The sequence below is a fragment of the Elgaria multicarinata genome, chromosome 1, assembly GCF_023053635.1.
Source record: "Elgaria multicarinata webbii isolate HBS135686 ecotype San Diego chromosome 1, rElgMul1.1.pri, whole genome shotgun sequence".
In the NCBI taxonomy this organism is placed as follows: Eukaryota; Metazoa; Chordata; class Lepidosauria; order Squamata; family Anguidae; genus Elgaria; species Elgaria multicarinata.
Genome location: NC_086171.1, coordinates 92,337,004 through 92,351,919, shown reverse-complemented (window position 1 = coordinate 92,351,919; position 14,916 = coordinate 92,337,004). Strand labels below are relative to the sequence as shown.

Genomic DNA, 14,916 nt, shown 5'->3' with positions numbered 1-14,916 from the left:
AGGATCTATCCATAAATGGCTTTGCCTCCTACTCTTTAGATGCAACTCCTAGTAACAAAGGTGGGTGGCCCAAAGGAGGACTGGGTATTCTAATAGCTACAAGCATCAGGGCCTCCCTATCTAGATTGGAGCCCCTGACTTATTTGGCCACCGCGTTGATTTTAAAGTTTAATTCATTTAATTTACTAGTAATTAATGTATATATGCCACCACATAGGGAAAAGCAATTGGTTAAAGAAGATTGGTTAAAATTGGAGGAGTATATCAATAAGCTGACAGATTTGTATCCTGAAGCCTCGGTGATCTTGGCGGGTGATCTTAATGCTCGAACTGGTCAGAATGATGCAGCCTTGTATGCCCATTTCCATGAACACCAACCTGCAACAGAGGAGGCCCACCCCCTGCCTGATAGGCAATCTAAGGATAAGGGTTGCAATTACGCCGGCTTATGCCTTATGAAAATGATAAATAGACTTGATTTAGTCATTTTGAATGGCGGTGTAAAGGGTGATATGAATGGGGAATTTACCTTCCTGTCAAGTTTGGGTGCATCAACAATTGATTATATCATAGTCTCTTATAATTTGTTAAATAAGGTGACTGGGCTTAAGGTGGGTAACCGTGTTGAGAGTGACCATCTACCCTTAATGCTATCCCTAAACCTGAGAAACCTTAATGTGCACACTGAACACAGTTTTCCAATGATGAAAGAGGCAGAAATAAGATCCTCACGGATTAGGTGGTCTGCCAAACTAGACAAAGCAACATCTGAGATGTTATACTCGGATTGCATTCTCCACCTTAGAGATGTTCTACTAAATGCAGTATCCCCCGAAAAAGCAGTATCATTATACCAAATATTGATCTCCTCCCTTCAAAATTGCTTGAAGCATAAAAAGGGTAAACAACAACTCTCCTTGCCCAATAAATCTAAAAAGTGGTTTGACCAAGACTGCATTGCTTTAAAACACCTCTTAGTTAAAAAATACAGGCAGTACAGGGAACAGAATCTTCCAGTACTTCCTAAGGAATGGTTTGAGCACAAAAGGAGATATAAAGCTCTGATTAAAGATAAAAAGAAGCAAGCCCAAAAGGAAGCATGGCAGAGTTTAATAGATGCATCAAGGGCGGGTGATTCAGCCACCTTTTGGAAAGTTATTTCGAGGGGTTGGCCAAATATAAAAGCTAGACCGGAGTATCTTATCCCTGCTAAAGTTTGGGAATCCCATTTCTATACTATGTATGCAAGTGGGCAAGTTTCCCAACAGTTTCCAAGAGCATTAATTAATAATGCTCCCGAGTGGCCCTCTGTATCTGTTTCTGAAATAAATAACCTTATCCTGAAACTTAAACAGGGCAAAGCACCAGGTGGAGACAACATCCCTCCAGAACTACTTAAAGCCAATAAAGAGTGGTGGGCGCCAGTTTTGGCAGCCCTATTCACTTACATCGATCGTTCAGCTTGCATCCCAGAAGATTGGGGACTTGCAATTATCATCCCAATATACAAAAAAGGGAAAAGATAGGACCCTGCAAATTACAGACCCATCAGCCTTTTAAGTATAATCAGTAAATTGTATGCCAGCCATCTTCATGAAGAACTAGTTATGTGGTTGGATCAAGGAAACGTTCTAGAAGACGAACAGGCAGGATTTAGGTCTGGGCGATCTACTATTGACCAAGGCTTGGTTCTCCAACACCTGGTTGAAAAATATGCATCAAAAGCTAGAGGAACTCTCTATGCAGCCTTTATTGATTTCAAATCGGCCTTTGACCTAATTTCAAGAGAGAGGTTATGGGAAAAATTTGCAGATACAAATATTGATAGACGTCTCTTAACTCTCATACGCTGCTTATATGAGAACACTTATCTTTGGATAAGTTGCGATCGGGTGGGACACCTAACTGATCAAATCACAACTTTTAATGGAGTAAAGCAAGGCTGTATACTTGCACCTACTCTTTTTAATTTCTATATCAATTCATTAGTTAAAAGTGTGAGGGAAGTATGTTCCCATCCCCCAAAATTGGCAAATAAGCCCTTGTCAGTACTTCTGTATGCCGACGATGCTGTGCTGCTTTCCTTAACAAGTGTAGGACTAAGACGTCTTTTAAAAGCGTTAGATCTCTATTGTAAAAATGAATTACTGTTGATTAACCATCTTAAATCTAAGGTTATGGTTTTTTCCAGAAGAAGGTTAAAGCATAAATGGCAGATTAACAACCATCCCATTAAACAAGTTTCATCCTTTAGATACTTGGGTATAACATTTCATTCTTCTGGCTTATGGAGTTTGCAAACTAAAAATGCAATTGAGAATGCACAGAGAAGCATCAAGGCTCTCCTCTGCTTTTTCTATACGAAAGGAGGCCAATATATTCCCTCAGCCATTCAAGTTTTCAAGGCGAAGGCCATCTCCCAGATGTTATATGGATCACAGTTGTGCGCATACAATAATTTTGCCCCCTTTGAAGTCACTCAGACTAAATTTTTGCGTTCAGTTTTGGGAGTCCCAAGTTGTGTTCCAAATGTAATTGTCCGTTTAGAGACAGGGCAAATTTCTATTGAGGCCCGTATATGGATCCTTAGGATTCATTACTGGCTGAAGCTGATTTTCTCCCCAGTGGGCCTGGCCCCACTGACATTAATTGATACATTCCAGACAAAATGGAAAACTACACTATATGAAAAACTGAGAGTTCTAGGCTTCTCATCAAATGCCCTAGTTGCTCTTGGTTTTGAAAAAGCTAAAATGACAATTCAGCAATGTATTTGGGATATAGAATTGCAAAATCATTTGAGTTTGGCTTCAAGGTATCCTGAATTTAGAGATAATGGGAGGATATTTGCTTATGCAAAATATCTGGTGGACTTGAATATTCCTAAATTCAGGAAAGCTTTCACTCTGGCCAGGTTTAATGTTCTACCTTCAGCCCTTTTGGATGGAAGGTTTGGAAATGTACCCTACCAAGAACGGGTATGTCCCTGTGAGATGGGTAAAGTGGAAACAGTAGGCCATGTTCTGCTGTATTGTTCCTTTTATCAAGATCTACGCCAAACATTTATAACCTCTATCCTGCAGCGAATTCCCGGTAGATCAGATGAATATTACATAAAACATCTTCTATCGGATCAGAATCCTCAGATTACTCTAAAAGTGGCCAGTTTTTGTGCGGTTGCCATAAGCCAACAGAAATTAATGTTGAAGAATTTTATTGCACCTTAGACTAAGGCTGAGACTGCCACGTTTTATGGATTTTATGTATGTATTTTATTGTATATTGGGTTTTTTAATATTATTGTGATTATGTTTTCTGTTGTGCTGGTCTATGACCGAAATAAACAAACTTTGACTTTGATAATAGTAATCTAGGTGCCTTCTGTGTCTCCAATCCTCATAATAATACAGAGGATAATGGGGAGGTTGCCAATCAGCGTAATAATCCCGCATTCTTGGAGGGGACATAGGTCGTTCGCCATGGGTGGCATACTGAATGAGTTAAAGCCGGTGAATGGTCCCGGGCTTAACCATAAGGCAACGAGTGTCGGTATCGATAACCTTCGGTATCGACTGATGGTTGCTGTGGCGTTTATCAGTACCGACATCCGTCGGTGTCGATGGGTTGTGGCTCTTCTCGGTATCGAGGGGAAAAAGGGCCCCGATCAGCCGAGGTATTATCCATGGACGAACCTCTAATTTCGCCTTCCGAGACCGATGCCTTTATGGTAGGGTCATCAGCCGGTACCGTGATGATCCGTAATGGAGACGGTGCCGGCGAGTCAGCAATATGCTCTGTTTGCGGCAGAGGGTTCAGTACCGGTGGTGAGGATGGAGTCGCCCGTCTCGATATCGAGTATGGTCTCGGAAGCGATAGCCTCGGTATCGGCTTATTGGTAGCGAAATTGATAGCCTCAGTATCGGGCTTATCGGTAGCGGCAGAGACCTTTGCAGTGAAGGCTCGACATAGGGCTCCTATGCCCTGCCACATGCCTCGGTACCGATGTGTTCGGTACCTGGCTCCTCGGTATTGATGAATCGGTATCGACGACTTTTTCCTCGCATTTATATTCTTGAGTTTTGCTCTTATTCCTCTGAGGGTCGTGTGCCTCAGAACACTCTCTCGCTCTCTAAGAAAATCTTTTGCCGCCGTTGCGGATGCGGACTGAGAGGAGGAGGGGGGAACCGGTAAGGCTCACTCCGTGCTGGAGGAAGTTGGGGCATAGACTCCATTACGATAGGAGATTTGGAGCGTCGAGATGGTCTTGGTTTCTCCACTGCCTCCAACGCCTTATCCCAGAGTATCGCCCAAAGGCAGTCTGAGCGGTTCTTTCTCGTTTGCCTCGAGAACTTAAACAAACACACAAGATTTCACAGTGTGTGTTTCCCCCAAGCAGAGCAAACAAAGTGAGTGTCCGTCGGTTTGCGTGATCTTCAGCCCGCAAACGGGGCACTTCTTGAAGAGGCCTTGATAAGCCACAAGGCTAAGTAACAACAAACAAATCCTTTTTTTTCTTTTCTTTTTTTTAATAACTAAATAGAAAAGGTTAGAAAAACTGGAGAGAAAAGGCAAGAAGGAAAATAGAATATTTTCAGCTGAGGTAAAGTATACCACACACGAGAAGTCTCCAAACGCTGTTGACCCTACAGGCGGTTGAAGAGAACTGAGGGGATTAGGCAGGAACCCCTGAGCATGCTCAGTGGACGGTGGGGGAGGGGTTCCCGCCTAAAAGACTTTCAGCTAGAGAAGTTTCCAAAGCTGGCCCTGCGCAGGCACAGAGACCACAAAGAAGAAGGTGGCTACTAGGGGTGTGCAGAGCAGGTTTGCTCTGTTGCAAAATTTGAAGTGGAGCTCCGTTGAATGGCTTCTCTGCTCTGATTTTTGGAGTGGCTCCCTTGCTCCACTTCGTCAGATTATTTGTCAGAGAACCACTCCGTTTTTGGAGAACCACCCTATTATAGTCAATGGAAATTAACCAAAATGCTTACAGCTCCATCATTTTTAAACATAAAGAGATGAAACCTGACAACATGGTAGTTCTGAAGTAGGGATTTAGCCATGCCAAGTTTGAATCAGATCTGTTCATGCCTTGATTTTTAGGGATTTTTAAAAGTTGGAATAACTGCTCCATTGTAGTCTATAGAAAGTAACAAAAATGCTTACAGATCCCTCATTTTTAAAGATAAAGAGATGAAACTTGACATCAGATCGCTCTTCCATAGGGTTTTAGCCACCACATTTTGATAGCAAACACTACAGAAGGGTAAAAAGGACAAATTCAGCTTGTTTTAAAGCTAAACATGTCCTTACCCTTCCATAGTAGTTTGGCCCTGAATTTCGATGTCAGGAATCACATGTATCCCACAGGCCATGTATTGCCCACCCCTGGTAGCCACTGAAGCAGCTTTGGTCATTTGGGAGATACCATTTACTTTTCCTCACGCGGGTGTAAACTCTCTCTCACTTTTGAACTTCATGAAATAGCTTGGAAGAATGAGAGAGAGAGAGCATGAGAGATTGGAGACAAAAAAAGAGAAGGGTTTATTTATTTTTTATCCTTCTCTCCTATCACCCTGAAGGGGCTGGAGACAGGAGGGCATTCTCAAAGTGGTTGATTAGCAGAACTAGTTGCCAGCTAAGACCCATGGGAGTTTTCCCCCTTTGGTTCCCTCTCCCCTACCCCCCCTCACCCCAGCAGTAGATGGAAGTAATATACCAATCTTACAGGAACTGCTTTGGTTTTATTTAGTTTTCTGAGTAGGATTCAAGATTGAGCCTGATTTTAAAAGGCTGTCAAATAGTTAATCAAATATCACCTGAATAACCTTGTTTCACTCTTCTCCACAGTAGTAGAAATAATTCTTTGTCTCAAGTTGGTGAACCATGTGCTAAGAATCGAAGCCTAAGTCCTTGTCATGTGGAACATCCTGAGCCAATTGCTGAAGACTGGGCATCATTACATATCTTAGGTATGAGGATTTCTCTCCAGGGGGAACTTTATATAGATGGGACACTTAAAACAAGAGTCCAAATGTCCTGGTATTAACCAGACTTGTTCACAACTCTAGCTAGTTAGTTCTCTTTTGTGTTTTTTGAAACTGGGCTGTCACACTTTTTCTAGGTCTAATTTTTATGATATGTTGAAGTAATAAACAGTGTTACAATCCTTGGTTTACAGGAACGAAAACCCGAAGGGAGGAAACATCCAGGTTAGGACAGAAAATAGAGAAATATGTTCTCAGGATGCAAAAGCCCGACGCGTTTCGGCTTGTGTTCTTTCAAAGGCCTTCCTCAAGGGACTGTAATATTAAAATGCATTAAGTTACATTTGTGGAATGACACATAACATAGAAATATATTTATATTTTAAGGTTAATTAGGCACATTGTCACACAGGCCTATGCCCATATGTAAGTCTTAAAACTTAATTTTGCATGAAGGCACTAGGGCCTGTGCACATGTATAAGAATTTCTTGCATCCTGAGAACCTGTTTCTCCTTTTTTCTGTCCTTTGCTTTACAATATTACTGATGTTGTAAAGCAAATTTTGCTAGCTTGTTCCTTTTTTAGATCCACATTTATTAACCTTCTACTAAGGTTGCCTGCTGATTGAAGGGTTGGATAGAAAAAAACTATTTAGGTATACTAAGGCTTTGGCATCCCTAATGGAATTTTCTGCTTTGATCAGCAAATCCTTATTCCAACCCAGTTCATTAAAACTGGAATCCCTTCAGTTTCAAAATCTGTTGCCATGATGCATACAGTGACTAGGGGAGTTGCTTGTGAAAACCACCTTGGGCATATGGAATTCGTAGGGTGGATGAATCTGTCTGTTTCACTTTCTGTAAATTTCGTGTTTTTTCTAAAATCCACACGAAAATCTATGTGCATTTTTGTATGCAATTTCATCTTATACAGATTTTTGTGAACGCTTCCCCAAATATATGTGTTTTCCCCTAATGTGTGCATCTTTGTACATATTTGTTGATTAAAGAACTGCATTGCAAAATTCAGGGAAGTGCAGAAACCAAATGATAATTGCATTCCAGTACATGTATTAGTTTGGGAAGTGCAAATTAGGTTGGTTCATATTAAAATACATCCTTAGGTATTACTCATGAAGGTCATTAGATTCTTGATATATGGTCTTTTAATTTAGGGGTGGGCAACTTCTGTCCCTCCAGGAGTTGTTTTCGCCTAGAACTCCCATGGTCCCACACCATTTGATATGCTGGCTAGGACTGATAGGAATTGTAGTCTAAAACACCTGGAAAGCCACAAGTTGTCCACTCCTGTTAGTTGATCAATTATATTACAAGTGTTGAAAAGATTCCATTTTGGAGTGTCTTTAATAAAGATGGCAGTTTGCCTTTGAGATCAGTATATTTTACCACCTGCTTTTAAAAATTGGTTAAACAGTTCTAATTTCTATCATAAAATATGCCTCAAAAGTTCTTCTGTTTTGTGATGTGCAAGTTTTAGGGCAAAACTGCACATTATTTTAAGCTTGTTTTCCCCCTAAAGGTGTGCTTAAGCTGGCCTTTTTAATTTTGAAGTAAAATCAGGTGTGTGGGACCCTTATCGAGAGCACAGTATGATCCAGACTGAGGCCTCACATCAGTTTCCCACCAGCTATCCCTCCCACCCCCGGCTGCTATTTGCCCCTGAAAATGCTGTTTGCACTAATAGTACCTTCAAAGGTAAACAACCACTGGGAGGGTGGATTGTTGGCAGTAAACTGGCATGAGGACCAGATCAGGCCCCCACAAAACTGCTTTCCCTTCAAACTGTGACCAGTTTAAGCCCACTTTTTAAAAAATGAATAAATAGTTTGCTTAATGTTATATGTTCTTTGGCCCTTCATACCAGATCAGAATGAAAACATGAAATATGATGATGATTTATAGTCTGCCCTTTCTCTAAGTCAGCATTAGAAAGGGAAAACTGTTTAATAGTAGTAGAACCCAAATGAAATTTTAGTCTTGAAAGCCCCACTTAAGCCACGTTTGATTTCTAAGCATTTAGACCTATATCCATGAGGAGAGTTTTTCTAAAAGAGTGAGAGTGTAATGGTAGGCCTGTCTTTCCACAATTATGCCCTTCATAGCAGATACTGCTTTTTTCAGTTATAAAGCACTTCATACTATGTGGGAAAGTACTTTGTTCACTTACAGTGCAATCTTATGGGGATGCCTGTCTGAACTTGGAAGCTAATGGGCATCTTATGCAGGGGAGAAGGAGCACAGAAGCAATCATGGCCTCCATGACTGCATTTTCACTAAACAGGCGGTTTTGCCTGTCTAGCTGGGGCTCTGCAGAGAGGGAGGGAAGGAGGCTAGGGTAGCCAGAGGATTCTTCTTAAACCGGCTGCCCCGGTCTCCTCCACTCCTTGCCCGCAGAACTCTCCCTTTCCATCCTCTTCGAGCTTGCTGGCTTGGCTGCGAGGGGGGAAGGGGAGGGGAACTTAGACTCTTGGGTCTGAGTTTGGACCACTGTCTCTGACCTCAGATCCAGGAATCCAAAATAACCTATCTCCCCACCCACCCCGGCCGATTTTGTCTAGGGGCTATAGGATTGTTTCCCACAGGAATTTCTGGTTCGTGAATAAGCTATTAGGATGCCTGCTGGTATAGTAAGGGACTTAAGTTAAGCAGGGAATTTATACTTGCTGACTATTGTAGTTCAGGAAAAAAGGAAAAGAACAGAGGGTTCTTGTGCCAAGGGCTGCTATTTGTTTACTGACTACTGTGAAGCCAACAGTACTCTTGGCCAGGAGAATTATTCTAGAGCTTCTCACTTGTAAGCATTCTTAGAAGCTCCATCACCTGATCATAGGGAAACAGTTTTGGTTTAACTGGTTAACTGTGAATAGAATTTCTGGGAAACGAGTGGCTGGGCCTGAACTAGCACCATTAGATGTAGAAAAGAGCAGGAAGGAAGGAAGTGCTGGAGATAAGCCAATCTCATTTCTAAGGTCTTCTCTTTTCAGGCACATGTGGTTTCTCGGAAGAAGGACTAGGAAGCACAGAAGGAACTCCAGCCAGTCCTGAAAACATTGAAGTTGTTGAGGAGAGCATGGCTGTGGAGAGGAGTCAGGGTTTGTTTTTTCCAGATCTTTCCATGGAGCAAGATACCAGGAAACCTGACTCCAGTTCCAGACATGAGGATGATTCTTGCTCTTTACTCAGTATGGTGCAATTGGTTGGTGAAGCCACAAACCTCTCTGCAGATAAACAGGCAGGTAATGGCACAGAAAGGGCTGGCATTGGATTGCCTACTGGAAGTGCACAAAACCTGTGTGAAGATGAGGAAAAGTTGCTGCATTCCCATACTTCATCTGACAGTCCCTTGAGTCAAGTCCCTAGGAAGAGACTGAAGCAGAGCATCCAGAAAGTCAATGAGTGGTTTTCTAAAAGCAAGGAGGTCCATTCTCCCAGCTCCCTTCAGGATGTTCTCAATGAGGAGGTGAATCAGGATCCAGACCCATATTTGTCAGATGCAGATTCTTGTGTCTCCCAAAAGACCGAGCAGATGGAAGTCCAAGGGAAGTTCACAGTGGGGTGTGAAGGTGACACGTTTTTGTCCAAACCAATTACCTCAAAAATTCAAGATAAAATATTTAGGAGAACATACAAAAGGAAATGCAACTCAGCCCCCCTTTGGAATAAAAGGGAAACAATCCAGTTCCAAGCAGATAAGGGCACTGCTGTGAACACAAAATCCTGTGATACACCCATAAAAAAATCCGTAACGAGAAAAAGGAAGGCCAGTGACTTCGTCAAAAGGCATGATGTGACAGAAAGTAGTAAGAGGCCTGGTGGAGATGAAAATTCTCCTTTGGAAGTATGTGACCAAGCCCTTGCCGTTATTGATGACAGACCTGTAGCAGACCTAAAGGAAGCTGAGTTCTCAGCAGTACTTGTCATGGAAGGTGTGTCCATTTTGGGAGCTGATGCAAGTGAACAACCTCAGAGCAGATACCACAAATTGCCAGAAACAAACCTGAAAAATCTGAAGAAAGTTAACTATTTGAGCAAAAAAAGTAGACCATTAAGCAAGTCATTTGGTGCACCTCAAGTTGTGAGAGATAGAAGTTCCAGGTCTCCTGAGAATGCCAACATACATGTAGATGACAAGGAGCCTAGGGAACTGAGAACAGGCCAGATGCAAGTCAGGCGGAGCAGGAGGCTTCAGTTGCTCACAGAAGAAGCCTGGAGGGAAGACAGGGGGCTTCAGTTACAGTCAGGAGGAGCTCGGAGGAGAAGTGAACCAGCAAAGATAAAAAGGAAACAAGTGGATGAGGGAGAAAAGAAACAAAGTTGGTCTCAAGCGGGAATCATGCCAACTTCCTCCGTAGCAAAAGATAACCCCAATGTGTTGCAGGGTGAGCTGCAGAAGAGCATTTCTTTGTCAGATACCAGCCTGATGGGCATGGATGGGAATTGTGTGATGGGAATTGCAAAAGGTATTCCAAGGACTGAACATACTACAGAGGGCCACAGTCCTTGCTGTATTGTTCCTAATGTAATCTCCCAAAATAGTTATTCACTCCTGGAGTTTCATCCTACAGAGGTGGAGCAAACCAATTCTGAGGACAAACAGTTCCTAGTAGCACATCAACCTGAGAATAATGCATTGTGTGCTCAGTCACCAAAGGGTGATGCGTTTTGCACAGGTGATCTGACAGAAATCTGTAAGTACCCTGAAATAGATGATAAAGCTACAGAGGCTTTGGAATTGAACCCAGAAACTGATGACAGTGAACTGGGTATAGGCTTTATGCGGAAGATATTCAGTGGCTGCAAACGCCAGTCATTCTTGCTGCATCAACATCCAGTGAAGGAATCTGCTACAGAAATTCAAAGGGAATTGAATGTTGGCAAGATGGAAAACAGCAAAGTTGACTGTTTGAAGAAATCAAATCAAAACAGAGACAGGATTTGTGAGAAGAGAAGAGAAGCTGCTGTCTGTGTGGTGAATAAAGGTATCTCTGTCCAAAAAGTGGCATCTTGCACTTCCTATTTCTCTGAGCATAAAGATAGAGCTGAGCATCTCCAGGTTGCCTCACATGTTCCATTCCCAGATCAGCCATCCTTGACAATGCAGTCAGCAACTGAGAATGTAGAGGATGGAAGTCAGGTGCAAAGTCAAAAGCCACCAACTGAAGAAAGCATATATCCAGAAGTAGATGGGGGAAGTGCAAGCTCAAATGGCGGCAGCAGCAGTAGCAGAATCCCTAGTGTTGGTAGAAATAGCAACGTCCAAGACGCCATTTTAACTCTTGTTAATAAGACAAGTTCCAGTACACCCAGCTTTTCACAAGCAGGATTTGAAGACGTTGAAAACTCAGGGCTGACATTACACTCTCAGCCAGAATTGATGCAGACATGTCATTCAATTTGTCAGTCACCACTTCCTGAATCTAGCTGTGTCCATCTTGAAAAGAAAAGTAGCATGGAACAAAAGCAAATGAATAGTGACATAGGAAAAGCAATTGATAACTCCAGCCTGGGTGTTCCTAAGTGCCTGTTTCCTAGAGAGAACGTGGAGCAGTTCTCTGAGGAGGAGTTGCATGACTTTGAGCTGTTATCTGAGACACCAGAGGACTTGCTAGGCCCTCCCATCAAAAACAAAGTGGCTTCGCTTAACCTTTGGGAAATGGACAGGAAAGATACCTTAGCCATGTCTGCTGAAACAGAGAAGCAACCCCTCCTTGCGGGAGAGATGGACAGCGACAACAGAAGCAGTTCTAAGTTGAAGAGTAAAGCCCATTTTTCAGCCTGCAAGAAACAGGTGCAGAAGCTGCCATCCTCGGAAGAGGAAAATTCCAGCGAAGACGAAGAGTTGCCTTGCTTTCAGGCATTGATATTTGGTAAATCGGTAAGCACACCACCACAACCAATGAAAAAGAAGGATCCGTCAACAGAGTTGCTAGCATGGAAGAGCAACGGCATAAGTAACCTCAAATGCAAGGTTGGGGATGTCTCTCCAAGCCAGGAATCAGAGTGCTCTATGAATTTGTTTTCCTCCCAGTCACATGCTTCCGGGGACTCCAGCAGCAAACCTCATGACTCAAGACAATTAACTCTAGCTCTTAGTTCCAGAAAAAAGCTGGCAAGCCTCAGTTGGAATAAAAAAACACCTCAATCCATGTGTAAGGTCTCCAAAGATATTAGTCAAGACGAACAGCAAGAATACATGATTTCAGAATCCAATTTAGGTAAAAGGGCGTTATTTCTACTATTAATTACTATTTTATTTTAAAACAACTATCTGCAACTTGAATTCTCTCCCCTTTGCCTCTATCACCAGCTCAGTTAGGATAAAGATGTTTCTATGCCACAGTATGTTTTATAAGAAAGCCTAAGTCTGCAAGCCCCAGGCACAGAAATATCTAAGGACATTAATTTTTTTAAATGTCCAGGAAGGGTCCTGTCTCCCTTGACAGCTATCCTGCATTATGCTAACTGAAAAGGAGATTCTTGTTTGTTTTTTCCTCCTACACTAAACTATTGCATATCTCCTCTGTGTTTCCTGGATATAGAGGGAAGATATATATCCCCCAAATACTTTGCATATTCACTGCAGCAGACATCAATTTACTTGTACTGCTGCATAAAGCATGAATTAGCACTAAAATAACCTATAGCAAGAGTCCACTATATCTTTTTCTTATAAGTTATATATTACCCAAATGAGCAAGTATATACCTGCAGTTTCTACTGAGGAATGTAGATGGATGTGGACAACTGGTTTATGCATGCATGCACTCACAGTACATAATATAAGCAGTGAAATTCCTTGTCCTCAGATATAGTGTTGATCAATGACTTTAAAAAGGATTTAGACCTATACATGCATTATAGGTTGCCATTACTTAGAGGTGGAGATGAAATCTCTATGGTAAGGGTGGGAAGAACAGGTTGTCTGAGTTCCTGCTGAAGCAGTCTTGCTAAAGCAGATGGTAGTTTCTCAAGAGGTTACTGTTTAGGAAAATCAAGCCCTCAGAGATTCAAGCCACTCAAAAAGAAATACATATATTTTCTAGGGTAAACAAATTCTTAAGCTCCCAAAAAAATGCAACTGAAACAAGTTTGCTTAATTTTTCTACCTCCAGAGAGAGAATTGGAGACATTTCTTCTACTTTTGAAGTTCTGCAGTCCCCTGCCTTCTGAGATATTACTGCCAATATATTTTCATACTTTGTTTGGCCTTGTCATTGTCCAGCATTGAGTAATTCCAGTTATTTAAACATCAATTCCTGGCCTGTAGGAATTGGGAATATTTCTGTAGCCTTTTCACTGCTTATCCAATCAGCCAAAATTCAGTCCAAATTCTGATTTTGCAGGAAAGCAGGGATTGTGTAGTTCTATAACCTTCACCATCTTTTCTTGTTGCTCTTTCAGCCAAAGCTTCCCACTCTTCTTCCTGGGTGTGTGTGTTGGGCACTTCATTTGCATAAATAAAGATAAGGTGTCAACTTGGGAATGGTCTCTCTATGCTCTCCAGTTTTCTATATGTGAAATGTTTTTGATCTTTTAAAGGTGAAGAAACCATAGGCTATGATAGTGAAGCTAACCACCTGGGGGATTATATGGGATTATCCTCCCAGAGTGAGATCCTCACCACACAGGTATGAAATTATGCACTTTCAGACTTGAATATGAAGGACTAACGCAGGCATGCTATAGCAAGAAAAGTTAGGATCTGGAGAGGGGAGGCTTTTTGGAAAGCTACTAGAAGAGTGGGACAAGCTGCCTTACCTGGAATATTGTTGAACCTTAATCTCTTTGTCACTTTTAGAACAGATTGTGCCTATCTTCCTAATCCAATGTATGATGTAGGAAAGGAGCAGCTAGATAAGGTGGACCCTTATCTGGTTTGGATGACATGGGTTAATTAACCCTCAGGGCACTGCAGTGTGCACCATCCACCATTATGAATATATAAACCACAATTAGGGCTTTTTGTGTCGTCAAAACCTAGGTAGTGGGGATTATCTGAGACTTAAACACCTCTCATAAACAAACGTTTGTTTAACCCTCAAATGTGAGGGTTGTTTATCCCTCAAATAACCCCCACTGGCAAGGTGTGGATGACATGACCACAGCAACCCCTGACCAGGGCTTGCATATTCATAGGTACTTCAACAGGTAGTTCAGACTTGAATCCAGAGGCAGCAGTAATGACAGCGATTCTGGTCATGCAATGCTAGGATATCCTCCCACTGAAGAAGAAAAAAATGTAGCATTTACATGATGTTTTAGTTCTCTTTGGGAGGGTGGAGAATAACTTGAGCCCCAATAACTTGAGCTTCTGTCTTATCCCCCCATTCATCCTTCTCTGTACTGTTTTCATAGCTGTGTTGTCAACCACAGTTATAAGTAGAGTTGCATAATTTTATTGTCTTCTGAGTTTTTCTTTGCTATGAGAAGCTCCTTCCACTTGAGAGGACCAAGTGGTCTTGCCTGCTGGAGCAAGAAGGAGTAACCCTTTTAAAGCTATTAAGCCATTTCTATTCAATTAAAAAAATTTCCTGGTGGTTTACAATAACTAATAAAACACAGCGTATTTCCCAGGCAAGCCTCCCTGGAGAGAGAGTGCCACAATCTAAAAGTCCCTCTTCCCTTTAGTCACCTGCCTAACTTCACATGGCGTATATTTATACGCTCTGTTCAGTTTTCACACGTAAGTCCCTTGTTTCATTCTCTTCCTTGTGCAGCAAAGAGATGCCATGCAAAACAACTTAAAGAAACTTCAGCAGAAGATGGCTGTTCTTGAAGCAGTTCTCAAACATGGAAGCCAGAGTGTTGCCCCCAAAGGATGGTCACTACCTGGCAAGGAAGTTGATTTCAGTGGCGGACAGACAAGATCAGCCAAGGGTGAGTAGGGCAGTGCCTTTACATTTTTCCCAAG

General features: G+C 42.0%; 2 protein-coding genes across 3 annotated transcripts in view; both read left to right on the top strand.

Annotated features, from left to right (window-relative positions):
* The window catches only part of PIP4K2B (phosphatidylinositol-5-phosphate 4-kinase type 2 beta), a 453,863-nt gene that overhangs the window by 333,470 nt on the left and 105,477 nt on the right, over positions 1-14,916 (top strand). The gene's annotated exons all lie outside the window — the stretch shown is intronic.
* BRCA1 (BRCA1 DNA repair associated) overlaps positions 1-14,916 on the top strand; it is an 85,568-nt gene that overhangs the window by 42,405 nt on the left and 28,247 nt on the right. The window contains exons 9-12 of the mRNA XM_063127425.1: positions 5,848-5,969; positions 8,990-12,220; positions 13,545-13,633; positions 14,723-14,882. Coding sequence (XP_062983495.1) covers positions 5,848-5,969; positions 8,990-12,220; positions 13,545-13,633; positions 14,723-14,882 — 3,602 coding nt within the window. The remainder of the gene's footprint in view (positions 1-5,847; positions 5,970-8,989; positions 12,221-13,544; positions 13,634-14,722; positions 14,883-14,916) is intronic.